The 22,522-nt window shown below is 36.3% G+C and overlaps 1 protein-coding gene across 3 annotated transcripts in view; it reads right to left on the bottom strand.

Moving 5' to 3' along the window:
- Positions 1 to 22,522, bottom strand: part of TANC2 (tetratricopeptide repeat, ankyrin repeat and coiled-coil containing 2) — a 469,283-nt gene that overhangs the window by 335,637 nt on the left and 111,124 nt on the right. For all 3 annotated transcript variants that reach the window (XM_026448069.2, XM_026448070.2, XM_026448071.2), the window contains exon 3: positions 13,094 to 13,165. In XM_026448069.2, coding sequence (XP_026303854.1) covers positions 13,094 to 13,165 — 72 coding nt within the window. The remainder of the gene's footprint in view (positions 1 to 13,093; positions 13,166 to 22,522) is intronic.

The following is a 22,522-nucleotide window of genomic DNA, read 5'->3' as shown; positions in this document are numbered from 1 at the left end:
AAAAAGAAAGGAAAGAAAATTGAATTATATAAAATTTTGAATTAAAACAACAAACGGCAGAAAAGAGTAGAAGACAAATATAGAAACTGTGAAGGGCAACAAACAGAAAACAGTAATAAGTATGGTAGATATTAATCCAACTATATCGATAATCACTTCAAATGTCAATGATCTAAATATACCAATTAAAAGTCAGAGATTGTTAACAGTGGGTCAAAAAAACAGACCCAACTAATGTGTTACTTACAAAAAACCTACTTTAAAGGAGTCAATTCCCCAACAAGACTTAACAGTCTTGACTGATGAGTATGTAACAAGAGAGAATCAAAACACGAGGCAAAAATGGAAAGAACTACATGGATAAATAGATGAATACACTATCACACTTGAGACTTTGATAGCCTTCTTTCAGAAATGGACAGATCCAGCAGGCAGAAAATCAGTAAGGACACAGCTGAACTCAACAGCACCATCAATCAACTGGTTATGATGGACACCTATAGACTACTTCACATTACCACAGCAGAATACACATTCTTTTCAAGTGCACATGGAATGTTCATTATGAATGAACACATTCTGGGCAATAAAGTACACTTTAACAAACTCAAAAGAATAGAAATCATACAATGGTTGCTCTAAGACCACAACAGAATTAAACTAGAAATCAGTAACAGAAAGAGAGCTGAAAAATCCCAAAATACGTGGATAGTAAACACATATTTAAATAACACACAGTTCAAAGAAGAAATCTCAAAAGAAATTTTAAAATATTTTGAACTAAATAAAAATACAACTTTTCAAGATCTGTGGGATGCAGTGATAGACTGAAATTTATTGTGCTTAATATATTAGAAAAGAAGAAAGATCTAAAATCAATAATCTAAGCATCTATCTTAGGAAACCAGAAAAAGAAGAGCAAATTAAATTCAAAGCAAGCAGAAGAAAAGAAATAATAAAAACTAAAGCAGAAATCAATGAAATTTGAAATGGGAATCAATAAGAGAAAAATCAACAAAATCACATCCTGGTTCTTTGAAAAGAAAAAAAATTGAAAAGATCAATAAAATTGAGGAGCTTCTAGCCAGCCAGGCTAAAAGAGAAAGAGAAAGACACAAATTACTAATCCCAGAAATGAAAGAGGGGATATCACCACAGATTTCACAAACATTAAAACAATAATACAGGAATATTATAAGCAATTCTACACCCACAATTTGATGACTTAGATAAAATGACAAATTCCTTGAAAAACACAATCTGGCAAAATTCTTACAAGAAAAAATAGACAATCTGAATAGGCCTATAACTATTAAATAAATTTAATCAGTAATTGGTAACCTTCCAAAACAGAAAGCTGTGGCCCAGATGGGTTCACTGGTAAATTCTACTAAACATTTATGGAAGAAATTATACAAATTCTCTACAATCTTTTTCAGAAGGTAGAAGCAGAAAGACTACTTCCTAACTTATTCTATAAGGTCAGCATTACCCTAATATGAAAACCAGACAGATACAACAACAACACTACAGAAATTTCTCTCATGAACATAGATGCAAAAATTCTCAATAAAATATTCACAAATCAAATCCAACAATGTATAAAAGGAATTATACACCATGACTAAGGTATTTATACCAGGTATGCTAGACTGGCTCAACACTTGAAAATCGATTAATAAAATCAATCACATGAACAGGCTAAATAAGAAAAATCACATGATAATATCCATATGATCAGATCCATAAAAAGCATTTGACAATATCCAAAAGCGTCTGAAGACTGAAAACGAATATTATCAGGCAGACTGGGGATGGAGCACAGAATTTGAAGTTCTGAAGTGGTATTGAGTTTACTATGATTTTTCCTTGCATTTTACCTGGCTTAGAGAGCTCAAAACTCAGAGAAGTATCTACTGGGTAAAGTCAGAAAAAGTTCCAAGAGAATCCCTCCCTTTTTGGTCTGAGGACCAGGAAAAGGGGCCCTTATGGCTCCAAGACACTGGAGGAAACCTCCCCCTTTTTTTTCCCTTTCCCCCTTTTCTTCCATCCCAGTTCCCAGGCAATTTCATGGCAGTAGCAGCACAGATACAGTAGTGGTGACTGGGCAAGCACCTGAACTCTGAGAGAAGGGAATCTTTTTCTCTTATCCCAGGAGTTGTGGTCCCAAGGGTGTGAAGCACATCCTCATTGCTGTTGCTTTTTTCTCTGTCTGTTCTCCCATCATTTGGTCTGGATGAAGACACAGCTACAGGAAGTGACTGGCAGAGTAGTTAAACTGAAGCCCCCATTTTCTGTCCAGAGGACTGGGCAGAAAGGTCCTGGGGAACTGGAAAATGTTGGTGAGACTGTGGTGATAAGATATCAAGAAAACAATCCCATAATGTTCTGTATGAACTATTGGGCTCACCTCTGAGTTGTGTGTGCATGGATCTGATCCTAAACAGCACACTATAGGCTTTTGTAACAGAGCTACAAGTTATACCACTACTCTGGTCCCAAAATGCACAGTGGGGTCACACTCGTGGGACTGACCTAAATAGCACTGCAAATACTTTAAAACTTGAACTGATATTTGACCACAGACTCCAGAAGGCAGGTAGAAAACTGTCCTGGACATAATCTGGGTGACTGGCCTCTGACACACAGACACAAAAATCAACACTCTCCTTAGGGTTTAAACAAAACTCAGGGTCTCATGAAATAATATTCAAAGTATCTACGACAATCCTAAACTATTTGGTATATGAATAAATATGAAAATCACAATTTGAAAGGGAAATGTCAATAAACAAATGTCAACCCTGAGATGACACAAATGTTGAAATTAAAAAAAACAAACAAACAAAGACTTTAAGGCAACTCTATAACAATGCTTCACTATGTAAAGGCAAACATTCCCAAAATGAACGGAAAGATAGAAAGTCTCAAAATCCGGCATGTAGTTTACATGTAAAGAATATCATGCTTCCTATCAGCCAGATTTCAAGTGCTCAGTAGCTACATGTGACCAATTACTATGTATTATACCATGAGGTTCTAGACCTATATTCAGAATCAAGTCCAATCAGTCTCTAGAAAGTAAGATTAAGAAGTATGATCCAACCACCAAAGACTAGAAAAATCCATGGATGATTACTCTTACCACATCCCCATTTAACTCACCTATGTGGTCGGTGCAAAAGACAGACAAATCTTGGAGAATTACGGTAAATTTTTATAACTTATTCAGGTCATAATCTAATCCACAGTTACTTTAAGTGCCTTTCCATTCCACAGGGCACTATGCTGGTCTACCACACTAATAGTATGTTGATTAAGACTTGGTGAACAGGAAGTAGCAACTAAACTAGGTATCTTGGGAAGAGGCTTATTGCAGAACTTCAGGTGAATCTTAGGGCAGACCATTAGTATTTTGGAAAATAGCTATGCCATCCTCTGCAAAAAACTATTATTCTTTTTTGAAAGAATAGTTTTTGGCTTATCACAGGGCTTAGAATAAACGGTTTGACCATGTGCCACCATATTACCACGTGACCTGGGTGGCCTGCCGTGAACTTAGTATTACTAGAGCAACAAAACAATATAATTGGATGTGCACTGCAGCACTTCATCATCAGATGGAAGAGTATATGTGAGATGAGGCTTCAGCAGGTCTTGAATCATAAATAATTGGTATGAGTAAGTAGCCATAAGTCCATGGCTCCTACTTTTGCTACATCATTTCTTTTCTCTCAATTTGGATGTAAGATCTGATCTTATGGAGAATTTTTCTATGACCATCTGACTGGGAAAAAAAAAGTCAGGCCTTCTTTAATGATGGTTCTGCATGACATGTAGATGACAATAGCACAGCTGTCCCATTCAGGGGTGGTCTTGAAGGAGTGGTGAAGTAAAGAAGTGAAGCCCTCCCTGTGGCAGAAATTTAAGCAGGGCCTGATTGTCCGTTTTAATTGTAAGGAGAGATAACAGAGGTACTGTTCTATAGTGACTCACGGACAGTGTTTAATGGTTTTACTGGATATTCAGAGACTTGAAAGGAACAATTAGAGAATTGATTACAAAGATATCTGGTGTCAAAGAATTCGGCTGTATCTCTTTGAAAGGGAACACATATGAAATAATTTATGCCCCATGTGAATCCCTGACAAAGAGCAAACACGGCAGAGAAGGGGCTGCTTAACCTGGTAAATAAGATGGCTTGTTCTGGGGACTCAAGTCAGTTTCAGCCAATGAAAATGGCCTACCCAGCCACTCTACCCTACCCTCATTAACAAAGGGATGGAGTTTATACATGGACTTAGCAAAATGAACTTCCACTCATCAATACTAATCTAAGACCACAGCTGAATGACCACCTTACCAGCAGTCCATACATGTGCTAGGGGACAGGTAGGTAGATATGCCAATATATGGTACCATTCACAGGATGAGTGGAAAATTACCTCTCTGCTCATTTCTAGCTCCTTGTGATTTCCCCTTCCTTTTTAATAAATCAACTATAAATTTAACATAAATTTTGTTACATTCGTTATCTACCACTCCTGTGTTTATAGTGCGAAGGTTTTCAGGTTTGTCTTACTCTGCCCCCTTGTGGGAACTAGCTCTTCAATCTTTCACTAGGAAAAAAACATTAAAACCAACTGCTCTTCAAATGAAACAAAACAAAAAATGTATCAACTCTATAATAATTTTCCCCAGGCTTTACCAATAGATCCCTTCCTCATCATTTCTTATCCAACTGTTTATGACCCTTCAAAAAGACTTATAAAGTTTTTCAAAGGAGCTTTTATAACTTTTATATCTTACCAGAAAAATTCACATAAGAATATTTTAAAATACAAATCTTTCTAGATGTTCATACCTTTACCAAATTTATTTTATTTTATTTTTTGAGACGGAGTCTTGCTCTGTCGCCCAGACTGGAGTGCAGTGGCACAATCTCGGCTCACTGCAAGCTCCGCCTCCCAGGTTCACGCCATTCTCCTGCCTCAGCCTCCCGAGTGGCTGGGAGTACAGGCATCTGCCACCACGCCCAGCTTTTCTTTTTTTTTGTATTATTAGTAGAGGCGGGGTTTCACGGTGTTAGCCAGGATGGTCTTGATCTCCTGACCTCATGATCCACCCGCCTTGGGGCTCCCAAAGTGCTGGGATTACAGGCATGAGCCACAGCGCCCAGCCTTCCAAACTTTTTAGTTGTCATGCTTTTATTCCTTTTCTTTCATAAAGGTGAATAAGTAAGGAGTGGCTTCTACAAGGCTCCTAGTGTTAATTAGGCCAATTATCACAAGCTAAATAGAATATTTAATATGTTCTGATACAAAATGTGCTTGGGGCCACATATTCCAAGAGCTTAAGATTATAAATTAATTATCATAATCACTTTGCTCATATATGAGGAAATAGTGGAATACGTAATGGGTTACTTAGACCATCAACCAACATGCAGATTTTAAGAAATTAACAATTTAAGTATGTTCCTAGAGGGATGGCCATGCTATACTGCTAATGGAGAGAGAAGAGAGAACTAAAACTGCATTTTATTTTTCAAAAACCTTCAAACTAGTTCGTATATGCATATGCATCTTGCATATGCCAGTATGAGCTCAGAGGAAAACATGGAAAGATACAGACTGAATGTAGGTATTTCTTACTTTAGGAGAGTGGAATAGGAAGAAGCCTTAACATATCCTTTTTAAATGTCTACATTGTTTGGTATAAATTAACTTTTTAAAAAATTAATTAAACTATAACAATAAAAAATATAAAGTATGACTAAAATATAAAAATGCATTCTGACACATCCCTAACATTCTGAATAATAATGAACTATTGGCCTCAAGTTGGGGCTACATATTCCAAGAGGCATCCCAAGTTTAATTTTATAAAAATAGTGTGTTTTACTTTTAAAAAATCTACAACAAATTAAATTTCAGAAGAAATACAGAACTAGAAATAAAGATATTTCAGAGGGATTTATCATTTAAGCTCAGATCTTCCAAATATTATCCAACCACCAATAAACAAACACGTACTTTACATATCAGAATGAAAAGGTTCTAAACACATGCTACCAACAATGCTGATTTGAAACTTGGGATGTAGATAAGTATAAAGCCAGAATATAATACAAAATTAATATTTCCTGTAGGAAAATAATGGTGATTTCACATTATTCTGAGAATTCAATGAGGATTATGTGAAAGCACCTAGTCCACAACCTGGCACATACACAAAACAGTCTTATTCATTAGTAATGCTACTATACAAGATATATTCTTATACTGAGATAAAGAAATAATACACTGAATATTGAAATAATTTCCTTGTCACTCTATGTAATTAACGACAGTTGGTTCAATAAAGAAATCATTGTAACTTTCCAGACTGAAGAATAATTTGTGTGTTTCAAGGGCATAAACATCTTATTTCTACTAAATATTTTACATATTTGCAAGGAAAGAGGATCAGAATATAGTATATTTGACAATTTAATATACTAGTTCTATTGACACATCAGCTGGTATTAATCAAATAAAGTTGGCTACAAATAATGCAAGTCATGCAAAGCCACACCGTACACATTTTCCCATCTTCCAGCATGAGCTGGTTTCGTGGACATCATTACACCAGTACACATCTTGTACACCAGAACTCAATGCCTGCATAATGCTATTTTTGCAAAAGAAAATAAAAACTGGGTTTCAACCATATCATGCTGGCTCATCTACCTACTTAATGTCTAGAATCAAGTAAGTTGCTTACATATATATGATCGTTAATGAAAAAAAATCATTTAATGCAGAAAATGGAGCCAGTAAAACAAAACAAAAAAATAACTCTGATAAAGTAACTCAATATTCCTGAAATACAGAATCTGAATTCCTAGAACTATAGTTTCCTTCATCAAACTTGATAGCCTAAATACAAAGCACTAGCACTGTTCTGTATGCAAGGACCCTACTATTAATAAACTCCTACATTACTAGGAAAAATGGAGACCCATAGACAAGACAAAATACAATAAGTAATATAGTCCAATTATATATAATATGCTATTGGAGAGTAGAAAATAACCACCTAACCTGCGGTAGTCATACCGGGGTAAAACTAACACTATCAGTTTTACAGTCACATTTCAAGAGTCCATCTCCCATCTCCGACATGTAATAAGCAGAAGACACTGGAGGTTTCTGCCCCTAAACTGGAACAGTGAGTATGAGCATGTCTGAGTCAAAATCCACTGTACCGGAGAGACAGATCAGAGGCCAAGGAACTTGTTAACACACAGGAAAGAAAAGGACCCTGATGCACAGAGGATAAGAAATTGGCACAGTCCAACAGACATCATATATTTCTGCTGCTACTGGAGAAGAAACATGAAATAGAAACTGTAACCACTATCAGGCAAGGCAGATTATCAGGCAGTATGCACCTATATGGGGATCAGCTGTTTACAGTTAGTGTTTGTTCTGAATGAACTAGCATCTGTCCCGATAGGTTGATATTGGTGCATACTAATTTTACAATATTTTGAGTACTATCTGTATTGTAATAAAATGGAAGGGCACTGGTTCTGGGTTAAGATGAAGTAGGCACACTATGCCTTAACTGAATGTAACTAAAACCCCTGAATATAACTGAAAATCCTGGAAAGAATGATGAACCAGCAATCTGAGACTCAGAAAACAGTAGCGGGCAAACTGTGGAAGAAAACTAGAACTTAAAGTACAACCAGTTCAGCAATGACTTTCCGGCTGTTTTTTATGTACCCCAAACCCCAAGCCTGAATCCAAATCCTGGAACTACACGCCAGGAACAAACACAAAGAGATACAAAATAAGTCTTCTCTTTCTGGTTAGAAAGTGGGAATGGAGGGCCTCTATATGGGACTGAGTGAATAGGGGAAATCCCCTGGCTTTTTCTTCCTTTACCTTTCTCTTCCAGCCCCGTCCCTAGGGAAGCCCATCTCACAACCAGCAGCTATAGCTGAGGAGACACATAAATCTCTGAGGAAGAGGAATATTTCTTATCAGACGACTATCAGTGGTACAAGGAATGTGAGAGAACTGCAAGGAGAAATAGACAAATCCACACTCATAGCCTGAGATTTCAATATGCCTTGCTGTTCAACAAGTAGAAAGAAAATGGGCAAGAATATAGAAAACTTAAATACACTATCAATCAACGTGACCAGGTTGACATTTATAGAACCTTCCGCCCTAAAACAGCATAATACACATTCTTTTTAAGTGCACACAGAACAGTTATTAAAACAGATCACTTCCTGGGCCATAAAACAAGTCTCAACAAATTTAAAATGATTCAATCTACAGAAAGTTTGTCCTCTGATCACAATGAAATTTAAGTAAGAATCAATAAGACAAAGATATCTGAAAAACTTCCAAATGTTTGGAAACTACATCAACACACTTCTAAATAACACATGGGTCAAAGAAGAAATCAAAAGGGTATTTTGAACTAAATGAAAATTTACTTATCAGAATCTATGTAACATAACTAAAGCAGTAAATAGAAATTTCTAACACTAAACTCCTATATTAGAAGAGAAAGCTCCCATATCAATGACCCCAGCTTCTATCTTAAGATAAGAAACAAGAAAAGATAAAATTAAACCGAAAGCAGGCAGAAGAAAGAAAATAATTAAAGACAAAGTATACATCAACGAAATAGAAGACAGGAAAGGAATACAGAAACCAGATACAAAACTGAAACTGATTCTCTGAGATGTGTAAAACTGACAAATCTTTGTCCAAAATGATCAGGACAGTGAGAAAGAATACTCAAATTACCAGTATCAGAAATGAGAATGCTTACAACACTACAGATTATACAGATATTAAAATGTTTCTCAATAAGAAACACGTAATTTGAATAGTCCTATATTTATTAAATAACTTGAATTCACATTTAAAAACCTTCCAGCAAATAAAATTCCAAGCCCAGTTAGCTTCTGATAAATTGTATCAAACAGTTAAGGATGAAATAATATCAGTTCTACAGGATGTAGCTTAGGAAATTGAAGAGGAGGAAACTGAAGTTGAAACTTCCAACTTATTCTATGAGGCCAGCATTATTCTGATTCTAAAACCAGACAAAGACAGTAGAAAACAAGAAAATGAAAAGTCAATATTCCATGCGAATATAGATGCAAAAATAATTTAAATTCTTAGCAAATCAAATACACCAATCATACAAAAACAAGTCACAGGTCAGACCTGCCCTCCTTTAGAACATTGCTTCATATCATAATAGTCCAAATCAAATAAATAATGAAAATATTTGTACCACATACTTAAGTAAACCGATCAGGTTTTCTATTGGAGATGACTGGCTTGGACATCAACTACTCTGGATTCTGCTAAAGAACTGATGACATTATTCTAACATCTCCTTTCTGACACATTATTTATTTTCCCTGGAGTTCAGAACTTTCTTTTGCTTACTATTTTATGTATTTATCACCAATTCAACCTTCAGATTCTCATTAATTGTCTAAAACTTTTCTAAAGACAATTAACTGCATCAGGTTTCTACCAATCTCATTTTCCTGAAGACGACTCTTCTGGAGGCTTCTAACCCACTCCAATCTGAACTGCTAGCCCTTTATCCCCTTCTTTTTATTGTCATTCTGAAGGATCTTTCTGCTTTATTGACTTTCCTATCTCTTGCAGTTCATTTCTTTCATTTGCCTGACTTTTTTATTTTGATGGATCACATCCTCCAACAGATTCCTTAGAAAGTGTGTAAGACAGGCAGATTGTTTTTGAAAATGTACATATCTAATTCTATTCTTATATTTGAATAATAGTATCAATGCATATGGAATTCAGAGATTGAAAATTATTTTCCTTCAGAATTTGGAAGATGTTGCTTTATTTTTCAGTTTCCAATGCTACCACTGAGAAGTGCAAAGCCAACTCATTCCCTCCCACCCCCTAGAAGCATGAACGATCTGTTTAGCCCCAGTGATTTCAAATTTCACCACAATGTGCCTTAGTTTGGATCTATTTTCATCCACTGTACTGAGCACAGAGTGAGCCTTTTCAGTCAGGAAACTTTATGCTCTTCAGTTAAGAAAATTATCTTCAATCATCTTGTTGATGATTTCTTTTCCATTTTCTCTGGTGTTTCTTTTGACAACTATTATTTGAATATGGAAATTCCTGGAATGATCCTGTGATTTTTCTTAACACTCCTCCGTTTCTTTTTATATTTTTGTCCTTTTGCTCTATTTTTTCAGAGATTCTTTCAGCACATTAGCCTCTGATAATTCTATGGAGCTTTTGGTCTTTACTATCAGAATTTCAATGCCTAAGACCCTTTTTTAAAGTCATAATACCACTCTTCTATGTACTTCTTTCTTGTTTCATGGTTATTTTCTCTTATTTCTGGGGATAATAGTTATATAATTTTCCTCTGCAAAATGTATGTCTCTCCAAGTTGTTTTATTCCATTTAATTTCTATCTTTCATACATTTAGAGAGCTTCTTCAAATATCTACTAATCTTTGTTAGCTGCTCATATTTAAGGGCACAGGACTGAAAAGCTGATTTGGAGCTTTGATACATGGAGTGAGCTAACCGGCCTGTTTATTTCAGGAATCTCTGATGACTAAATTTCCTCTTTCTTCTTTTATCTTCCTTTTTTTGGTCAGATTCTCCAGAAAAGACATTTTTTTCCAACCTCCTGCCTGAAATCTGAAGGTCTAACTGCCAGTATTCTGGGAGCCCAGCAGGAGAAAGACAGGAGGGAGACATCTAAGGTCCAATTCTCGTATTTTTAGCATGGGACTTCTGCCCTCGACTATGCCTGGTGTCTCCCAGGCTAGAGTGTTTCTGGTTTTCCCCACTCCTAAAGATAAATTTTGCTTTTGGTTAGGGGTGAGGAGTTCAGCATTTGCCCAGCTGACTGGTTAGATGGTTTTGGGGAGGAAGTCCCAGAAACCCAATGCTTCTTCATCTGACTTTCAACCAATTGTCATTTCATCTCCATTTCCACACGCTGTCATTCTCAAGCTTGTTGAGACTTCTTGAGGTTGTTTTGTTGATTTCCTCTGCTACTGTTAGAATTCAGTTTTCAGTTATTCATATACTCTCCAGTTTCTAAAACTGTGTTGATATGTTCTCCTTCCAATCCTTCCTTACTGATCTTTCAGCGGGTTTCTGGAGGTAACAAGCGTTTTATGTTCATCCCATCTTTTACTCCTAATAATACTATTTCTCATTCATTTCAACTCATTATAGTTTTTTAAAATTTCTTTCTGGCCAGGCATGGTGGCTCACACCTGTAATCCTGGCACTTTGGGAGGCTGAAGTGATGGATCACTTGAGGTCAGAAGTTCGAGATCAGCCTGGCCAACATGGTGAAACCTCATCTCCACTAAAAATACAAAAAAAGCCGGGCCTGTAATCCCAGCTACTCTGGAGGCTGAGGCAGGAGAATCGCTTGAACCCAGGAGGCAGAGGTTGCAGTGAGCCGAGATCAAGCCATTGCACTCTGCACTCCAGCCTACGTGACAGAACAAGATTCCGTCTCAAAAAAAAATTTTTTTTTCTTTTGAATAAAGAGATATTACAAACAAAGTAACTAAAAAGTTAAGAAACATGCTTTTACTACCAATTAACTCTAACAATGATACAATTCCTGGTGACTTCAAATTGAGATCAGGTAGTTGTACTCCGGATCACAGAAATCCCTGGTTTTGTTGTTTGAAGTTTTAGCTTTGTTAATAAAATTCAATTATGCTCATTGATTTGAAAAATATTTTAACTGACAAAACTCAGAGTAAATTAGATAAGCGATTTCAAACATCTGTATTTGATATTTGATAAAATTTAAGACATTTAATAATTACAACAATTTTAGTAATAATTTGTACTAATGTTATTTTTAGAGTTTTGCATAATCTCATTGTTATTTCAAAATATGTTTACAGGGAAAATAACAGTGAACAAGATAAATTCCAGACATAGTCATCATACATGCTTATTACTTAAGTATTAAGTTTAGCACAATTTAAAATTTTCAACGCATATTATCCCTCTTTTTATTCTGCAACAAACAATTTTATAAAAATAGTACAGCTCTAAAACCTGGGAAGAGCAAAGTTGGAGAAAAAGAGGGACACGATTATAGAATAAATAAATGTGAAGCTTCTACAGGATTAAAAACTGCACATTTGTAAATCTGAGCTTTACTTTATTTTATGCTATTACAGATTCTTTGAAAACCTAACTCAATAAATGATTGACTGAAATTTTATAATCTGTTCATCAGTTTGGGTTCTCAATTCTCATTCTCTTTGAGTTCAATTCATTCATTCACCATTTATTTAGTGACTACTATATACTATGTACTTATTATTGGCACTTAAGGATACAGCAGTGATCAAAGCATAAAAATCACTGCTATCACAAAACATCCATTCTAGTTTTGAACAGAAAAAATAAACAGAATAAATATGAAGGTGATAAGTACTATAAAGAAAAAGGAATGCAGAGCTGGTGGTCATGCAATGTTAAACAACTTAGAAAAGGTCTAACTGGAGATTTCACTGACTCAGAATGTTTTTACCCACTTTCAAAGTTGTCCCTTCAAAAATTAATCAAATGCCTGTGATAACAAATTTTAAATAGAAAAGGAAAATAAGTAGGAAGATCCTAATATAGCAATTACCAACAAAAACCATTTCTTCTGAGACAGCTAAGACAACAAATATTATATTGATGAAATTAAAAAAAACTGTGTGTGATGATACTCCAACAAATGTTGTTGTCGAAAATTCACTTTTGGTTACATTCCAAAAGTGATATCTCGATATATACCATAATGCTTCAAAATTACTTAAACTTTAATATCATTTAAATGATAGGCACTGGACAATATTTAATTTTCTTATATCTTGAATAAATAATATACAGATTTTTACATCATATCATTTAAATCCTAAATGAGAAATTAGAATATCTAAACTGTACCATGGCAATATCCTAGTTTCCAAATTAAGTACTAGAAAGAAATATCTAACATTATTTTTTGAAATTTAATAATCAATTTGATGAAAATTTACCTTGCCCAGAGCGGCTTTGGCGAGAGTCTACACTTGACTGTCTTCGATCCGGTGGTTCCTCGCTCCCTCCATCTGCATAAAATTAAAAACAGCATAAGTAAACAGATAATGAGATTGATATAACAGTGTCTCTGACATTATCTACATATTAAAACTACTATATGGATCATTTATTTGTATTTCCTATGATCTGGATCATTAAAATATTTGAGGATTTTTCTTACATAAACCAATGGTTCTTACCCTTATTTTTGTGGGTTTACACTCCCCTCTTGAAGTCTTAAGAAAGTGCAGGAGTTTTTCCCCTCCCCCATATGTATATACTCTACTTTGCATATAATGAAGGAAAGTTAGCAACTCCAAAGTTCAGTCACAGAATTCCAGTTAAGAAGGCCTGATTTAAAACAATCTTTTGAATTAATTACAGTTGCTTTTTCTGTCTAAAGTATAACAGTACATCCAATAATCCCTAGGACTGTTTTACTATAAGAATTACATACGTTATGTTTTATAAGAGATAAAAATCAATAAACCTATAAAAGAAATCAATAAAAGCTAAAAACCGAATAAATTTTGAGTTTACCATGATTTTTTAAATTTATAGAAACAAATCCATTTCATTATATACATCTTAAGAAATAAGCAAAACACTCATGCACTTTAAGAAAAATTAAAACAAATTTTACTTTATGTAAATAATTCCAATTTTGTTACATAGAAACAGAAAAATTACACATCATATATTCATTAAAATAGGCACAGTAAAACAGAAATTAATACATTGAGAATGTAAAGTATAATATAAACAATGAAAGTAAACCAAGCAAAATCTTTAACATAGTGGTCTATACACTTATAAATTTGTTATCACTTTAATCAGATAAAAAATGCATTAAGGCATCAACAATTTCCTTTGTTCTTTCTTTCATACAATCACTTATTTTTTAACTCACATGGAAAAGGGGTAGTAGCTGCAAGCAGGTTTAATAATGAGTATTCTTGCTCTGTCATCCACTTATTCTATGGTTTATTCTTTGTAATAGAGCTCGCGTATTAACATCTATTGCTTTTTAAACAGATGGCCTGTTTATTAATTCATTATTGATAGAAAGCTTCCTTTTAAATCTATTTATTATATGTAAGGCCTAGCAATAATTAAATCCAATTCATGTATATAGATCAACTATTCTTTATTTTGTAGAGGGCTGTTAAACTAGCAAGTACAGCAGCATTTAATCGATTCCAAATATACCATGACAATACAAAATAGTAAGTACACAGCCAGGAAATATTAATATCTCTTAGTCCACAGTAACCTAGTAAAACACTCCACTAATTTAATTAGTCAGATTTGTAAAATAACTTATCACATAGAAAGATACTCAAAGTGACAGGCAACCATATTTTTCCTTCCAGAAAAAACAAATCAGTTGGTGCCGAAACCCGGGAGGAGACCCCTCCTCAGGCCTCTAGGGGTTGAGGAACCTCCTCCTGCTCCCACGCCGCAGATGGACCAGGACCTGAGACCCGCTTCCCTCACTCTCATGGCCTCTCTGGGGTAAGTGCCCTTGTCTCCTCTTTACCTCCCTCGGCCCAAAATCCTGCGCAGGTCCGAGGCCCACTTTTAAGCCACCAAGTGGCTCGGGAGACCCGTTCAGGACGGAGACGTCCGCCTGAAGGTAATCTCCACTTTGGTTCCATGAGCCTCCAGTCTGTCTCTGCTGGTTCCAAAGGACGCTTTGAAGCCAGGCAGAGATCCACTTCCATTTCCACTGTGTCCATTGTGTAAGTAAAGAGGAAACAAACGGGAAACCCCCCCAGTCCAAATTTCCAAAGAGCACCCCCTTAGGGTGCCTCCTAGCCAATTTAAAAACCTTACAGCTCGAACAAGACCTTAGGAGGAAGCGGTTAATTTTCCTTTCCACTGTGGCGTGATCGACCTCAGCAATTTCTGCCAGCGGCTAGGCAAGTGGTCCGAAATTAATTATATACAAGGCTTTTGGGCCTTAGGCTCTCATCCCTATACTCCTTCTCTCCCCGCTCTCCCCACCCCCTCCCTTCCTGCCCAGACTCCTCCTCCTCCCCCCATCCAGACTCCTCCTTCCTCCTCCTTATCTACTAGTAATCCACTAGGTCCCGTGCCTCCTTCGGGGCCCCCAACTGGCTGTCTTGAGTCCCCTATCTCTGCCCACACCCTCCTACAGTGTTAGCACCTTTGCGAGAGGTAGCTGGGGCGGAGGGGGTAGTCAGAGTACATGTCCCTTTTTCATTGGCCGATCTTTCCAAAATTGAGAAGCGTTTAGGTGATTTCTCAGCTAATCCTACCATATACATAAAGGAATTTAGATACCTTTGTCAGGCCTATGACTTAACTTGGCATGACTTCCAGGTTATCCTAACCTCTACCCTAAACTGACTGAGGTTCTAACCCAGTATACCCGGTTAGATCCGGCCTCCCCCACAGGGGTCACCATTTTGGCGTCTTATTTCATTTCTCAATCAGCTCCTGACATTCGTAAAAAACTTCAAAAGGTAGAGGATGGTCCTCAGACACCAATACAAGACCTAGTTAAATTAGCCTTTAAGGTCTATAACTCCAGAGAGGAGATGGCAGGCTCACCTTGAACAGAAGTTACAGCTCCTAGCAGTGGCTTTACAGCCCAGTCGTAACCCCAGGCCAGAGAGCACATACTCCGCAGACTCCAAGGCTACAAAAGGAGCCTGCCTGCTATAAGTGCGGCAAGGCAGGACACTATGCCAACAGGTGTCCGCAAGGTCCCCGAGCCCCAACGCAGCCTTGCTCTAAGTGCAAGGCATCAGGACATTAGGCCAGTGAATGTCCTAACCCTCGTCCACCAGCAACCCCCTGCCCTGCTTGCCAGCAGGGAGGACACTGGAAGTCTGATTGCCCCACCCTGAGAACAGGTGCTGTGTCTCCATGTGACCCCCTTTCCCAGGATCCTGGGAACTCCTTCCAGCTCCTACATCTGGACGACGACAACTGAAGGTGCCAAGACTCGGGGACCCCCATCACCCTCGCCGAGCCACGGGTAACTCTCCTGGTAGCAGGTAAGACAATTAATTTTTTAATCAACAGCGAGGCTACCTATTCTGTTTTGCCGTCCTTCTCTGGACCTAGCCTTCCATCCAATATCTCTGTAGTAGGAGTAAGTGGAAAGCCATCCACTCCACGAAAAACTCCACTCCTTAATTGCTGCCTGGCCAACAACTACTTTGCGCACTCGTTCCTCATTCCCAACTAAAAAGGGCCCCTACCGAAAGCAATCAGTGGAAATCAGTTTGGCCTTCCCCCACTCGCCTCAAACTTACTAAATTTTCTTAACTTTCTCATACTCCCCAACCTTGCCCAGGACCTTCCTTCTGGGTTTTGCCCATATTCCAACAAATGCTTCCATTCCTCATTCCTATACTAATACTGTGCCTTATTTTATTCTTCATCCGTATGTCCAAATACCAACCATGGGCCCCGACCTTAAAGACGCCCCTTAACAGCAGGAAGTAGCCAGACAGACCACGGCGCCCCTTTATCACTATTATCAATAAAAGGTTGGACTGTTTGGACGGAGGCAAGATGGTGCACTTCCGGGTTCTTCTTCACCAGCTTTTCCCGTGCGCGCAAAAATGCAGCCGGCGACCCGGGAAGGTGCATACCAACTGGGCATGCGCCAGGTGACGTCAATCCAAAGAGACCAAGATTTACCTGGTCGCACCTGCGGAACGCCCCCGACACGCCCGTGCCCCGCCTATTGCCCTCCCACTCCTAGAAAAGCCGCTCTTGGCCATTGAGCCACGCAGCCTTCTCATAGCCCCACTCCTGTCGGGATGTCGAGACTGTGGGAACTCTGTCTGAGAGCCCCACGGGGGGACTCTGCTGGCCTCCTTCGCCAGAGGCCGACAGACTTCTCCCCCACACCTTAGGTTACCAAAATAAACTTGCAGTTTTGCTCCTACACTTGCCTACCCGCTGGTTCTTTTGTGCCCGCTCGGCTGGTCTTAGAAAAAACAAATCAGTATGAAAATCCTGTTTAAATATAAATCAGTTTAAATATTATTTTAGTTCTGCTGTTACTACATAAGTTACCATATTTGAATAAAAAGACATGTTGACAAAATAAGGTGTTATCTGAAAGACAAATATGAGAAATTTTTCTTTGACATTATTTTTAAAAATTAAAGCAAAAATTTACTCACGGATTATCATCTCTGAATGGGTGATCTGCCTCTGTTGAAATTAAAACTTAAATTATTTAATTTTGCCCTTTTAAAGGAAATGTGAACGTTTATAATCCTTCTTAACTGTATTTCAAATTCTAAGTAAACAACTCTATAAATTATATGGATTCTTTTTAATAAGGCTCAGTATTTCAACTGGGCCAACTCAAATTTAATTTCTAAGTTTTAAACCCTCTATGAGTCCTTCCACCTCACTCTCTTGTGAATTAATATTCAGTATGTCCAAAAATCCTAAAGTTTTCTCTTCTTTCTAAAATGTATTTAAGAACAGACAGAAAGGCAGCCAACAATTACTATGTACTCTCTGCCAGGTATTTTATATAGTTCATCAAAGCCCTATGAAGTAAAGTCCTATTTCACAGCTAAGAACACTGAAACTAATGGTGACTAACTGAAATCCAGTGACAAAACCAGTAAAAGTGAAACGGGATTTTAACCCAAGGATGTTTGACTCAATACATCTCTCTGATACTAATTTCTACCCAAATTTATTAAATATTTTGAGTTCAAGTCATGTTCCCATTTTATTCTTGTCTCATGAAAACGATGTTAAAAAAGCACTAATCAGTAACTATAGCAATTCTTCCTTTACAGAATAGAGAAATTCTAACAAAGCAGGTTATGAAAACTTAGTCTTACAACATAATCTTCCTATTTGCTTCCAATATAAAATCAAAAGACATACTTTCTAAAGAAAAAAAAATGTTAACCCAAGTTTGGTCTCTCTATTCATTCATTCTACTAAAAGAGAGCTTCTCTTGACAATGAACTGGCCACAACCAAAATAAAGTACCTTAGTAGGAATTCTGGTACACTGTCTCCCCAGGTCTCTATTACTGCTCCTTTCTAATGAATACCATTATTTAAGAAATTCTAGGGCTGGGCAAAACGATTCACGCCTGTAATCCCAGCACTTTGGGAGCCCAAGGTAGGAGGATGGCTTGAGGCCAGGAATTCGAGGTTACAATGAGCTATGCTAAGATCGCACCACTGCACTCCAACTGGGCGACACGAAGAGACCTTGTCTCTTAATAAAAAAAAAAAAAAAAAAAAAAAATTCTACACTCTATTAAGAAAATTTAGTACATGACATTCTGTATACCCATGCTTGGGTAACTAAAGTCCCTATCATGCATCTGTTCCCCACATCTATGAAATCTATCACTGCAAGCTTAGGTATACATGCTTTACAAGGAATTCAAGAAAAAAGCTGCTCTAACAAGAAAAATAAGTAAAACTAGTTCTTTTTAAATGCTTACAGTATGAAAATATGATACATTTTCCTTTTAGTGAAAGGTCAATGCTCATGACATTGATAAATGAATTACTCTTATCAAATCAACTACTTAAGATGGAAACATTTTTAACTCACCTATAGTTAGGCACAATGTTAACCTGCATGTGCTGTCATAGAAATTACACTGTGAGAAACAACTAAGAACTCTGATCTACCTGGTTAATGTGTTTTTAAAAAATCTTTAAACGCATTTACCTAGAATAATTTGCATTTTAAAAAGACACCCCTTATAGTCCTGTAGAGACTAGGGTGGTGGTTTTCGATACTAGATGAACAAACACATGTGGTTCTGATCTAATAAAACTTTCTTTACGGTCACAAAATTTTAATTTCTTATAATTTATATGTCACAAAATATTATTATTAATTTATTTCAACCATTTACAAATATAAAAACCATTCTTAGATTATGGGCCCTACAAAAACCAGGAGTGACCTAGATTTGGCCAGTGGTAAATGACCCCTGATCTAAAGGCAGAGAGATTAGTTTAGAAGGCTAATTAGAGCAATCTCTGTGAAAAGGAATGAGTTGAATGACTTTAGAGTAAGGCCAGTAAGGATGAGAAGGCGGTTCTGCAAATGATGTCTGGCCTAGGGGCCATTGAAAGTATACTGGCTGCACGGGCTCAAGGATCCTTTTCTTGGCTCTCTCTAGGTGATCCTTTAGGGAGTAAAATGTAAAATTCCCCGAAACCACCCCAAATAAATGGAATACCTGACTGCTTAATTACAAGTTACATCTCAATCTTCTCTGTGACCAAGAAAGGCTCTTACAAGGTGACTAGAAGTGCACCATGCATTGTGAAAGGGATTTTTTTCCCCTTAAGTAAAGTTTACGGTTTTTATTCTAAATAAACATTGCTGAAAACCACAATATCTAGATTATGTTGTAATATCATTTCCTATTTTCATGAAAAACTAATGTGTACATCATTTCTACCGTCTGAATTTGATACTTGGGTTTGAAACCAAAATTATATATTTGAATATTAAAATCCATTTATAAAAATTTCTGTAAACAAGTATTTTACAGAAACACTTCATGATAGTTAATAAGGAAATAAAAGCAGCCCACCAAAAATTTCTATTGGTAACTTATTTTCTCCAAATGCAGAATGAAAATATGGCATGTCAAAAAAGACAGCCCAGGCAAAATAGAAGAATACAACAGTCCTCTGTAGAGGACCTACTCCTTTTATTTAATTTGTAATTATTTATAAGTTTTCATGAAAAAAGCCCAATGGAACCCAGTAATCATTAAGATATCTGAGACAGACATCAATAAATTACTAGAGGAGATATGAAATAATATGCCTGTGAATGAAATACAAAAATAAGAAACTTCTTAGAATGTTTAATTTGTATTCTACCTTTAGTAAAGTTACCAGGAAATGTGTGGGAATATATACTCATGTACATACAAATGCACAAAAAGTCAGTATGTGGGCATAAGACCTGAGTTTTAGTTCCACACCTGCCATTTTTAGATGAGTTTCTCTGAGCCTCAGTGTTTTCATCTGTAAAACTGAGGTCAAAGTAACATCTTCCTCTGAAGGTTGTGAGGTTCAAATGACTTAACACATGCGACAGCACTTTGTATTCTCTAAATTGGTGATTTTCAACCAGGAGCAAACCAAGGACTTCTAGAGACATTTTTGATTGTTACAATTGGAAGAGTGCTACTCATTTCTAAAGAGCAAGGCTGGGATGCTGCTAAATATTCTAGAATTCACAGGACTGCCTACCACCACAAAGATTTATCAGGCCTCAGATTTCAACAGTGCCAATAGCTGAGAAATATTTTCATAATGTAAATGTTCATAACAATCATAATTATCAAAATTATATACAAATAAGCTAATTACCTTTCTGTAAATAAGTTTCAAATATACAGAAAATACAGTGAAAAATATAACTGACACTGATATAGCAACTATCAAACTTCACCAAATCTTAAGATTTCCCATATTTGCATCCATTTATTTTAAACTAAAACACTACCAGTTATATACAGCTGATATTTTCATTATACAGTTCTCCAATACAACTTCCCTTCTTCCATCCCTCCCCAAATTAACCACTATCCTATCTTAATATGTAAAATCACATGTATGTTTTTATACTTTTATTACATATATATGCCTCCACAAATGTTTATGTTATATAAGTGTAATGATACTATATCATCCAGCAATGTGCCATTTTTACTTAATACTTACGTTTTGAGATTTATCTGTGTGGACATTCATTTTAATTCTAGAATAGTATTCCACTGTATGAATATATCAATTGTATCTATTCTCTTACTAATGAAGATTTAGATACTCTCCAAATTTATAGTACTTCAAAAGGAAGTCTGCAATGAACTATTTCCTACAGCACATGTCTAATCTGCTTGTATATAAGCTCCTTGTGCACATGTTCAAGATATAGAAGCGAAACTACTAAATCATATAATGCAAAAACTCTGTAAGAGCAACCAAATTTCTGCCAAAGACAGTTGTGTTAATTTTTATTTCCACAAAAAGTGAACGTTCCCATTTCCTCACAATCGCATGACTACTACTCAGGTTTTTTTCATTTCTGCTAAAGAATGTGAATTGCTATCTGATTCTTGTTTAATTTGCCTTTCCCTCATTAATAAAATGAAGTTGAGCACGTAACTGGCCATTTGGTGTGTGCATACTCTTGTTCATATCCTCTCTGCCTATTTTTGCCACAACTTTCTGATCTGCAGGTTTTCTGATAAGAAATCTATAGTCATTCAAACTGTTGTTCCCCTCTAGGTAATGTGTTATTTCTCTCGGGCTGCTTTCAAGATTTTTTCTTTATCTTTAGTTTTCAGCAGATTGATCACATAGTGATTGGGTATGAATTTCTTTGCATTTATCCTATTAAGGATTCAGTCAGCTTCTTGAATCTGTAAATTTGTGCTATTTACCAAATTTGACAAATTCTCAGCTGTAAGTTCTTCAAATACTATTTTAACACTACATTTTTCCTTCTCTTTTCCTGGAACTCCAATGGTATGAATCTAGATCTTTCGTTACTATGCTACAGATTCCTGTGGTTCGATTTCTCGCCATCCCTTGCTTTTCTCTCTGTTGTTTAGATTTGGATAATTTCTATGGATCTGTCTTCAAGTTCACGGACTCCTTCTGCAGTCACCTCCATTATGCTACTGAACCCATCAAGTTTGCTTCTTGTTTGGGTCTTTATATTTAGTATTTCTAAAATTTTCATTAGGTTCTTCTTTTTATATCTCCTATTTCTTTCCTAAGACTTTTTCTTTTTCCATTCATTTCAAGAAGGTTCACATGGTTGCTTGTTGGAGTATTTTAAAATTATTTTCCCATTGGGAATTTATTATTTTTAATAAAATAAAATATAGGGTGTTGATTTAATTTCATACATGAGAGATAAAAAGTTAAGACTTTTCAGGCTGAAATATATTACACTTCAGAAGAGAGGCATCAATTGTTCTAGTAACAATAAAAGGTTTCCTTTATTATTTTACCCCATAGAGAAGCATTTTTATAATAGTTGCATTAAAATCTTTGGCAGATAATTCCAATATCTTGGTCATCTCTTGGAGTTGGTGGTATCTATTGTCTTTTCCCTTGCAAACTGCTATTTTCCTAGTTCTTTGTGTATCAATTTCATATGTAATTTGTATGTCACACTTTGTATGTAATTTTGGTTGTATCCAGACATTATGAATGTTTTGAGTTATGAAACTCCAAGGCTTCTTTGATACTACAGGAAATGTTACATTTTTCAAAGCCTTTGCTGTTGATATCTGCACTGCCTGTGTACCCCGAAGTGGTCAGTCAGGGTGCTGGGCAGTGATCTGTTAGGTCAGTTCTAAAGTCCATGGT

This window comes from Piliocolobus tephrosceles, chromosome 16, assembly GCF_002776525.5.
Source record: "Piliocolobus tephrosceles isolate RC106 chromosome 16, ASM277652v3, whole genome shotgun sequence".
Taxonomy (NCBI): domain Eukaryota; kingdom Metazoa; phylum Chordata; class Mammalia; order Primates; family Cercopithecidae; genus Piliocolobus; species Piliocolobus tephrosceles.
The sequence above is the reverse complement of the archived record's forward strand: the minus strand, read 5'-3'. Positions and strand labels throughout refer to the sequence as shown.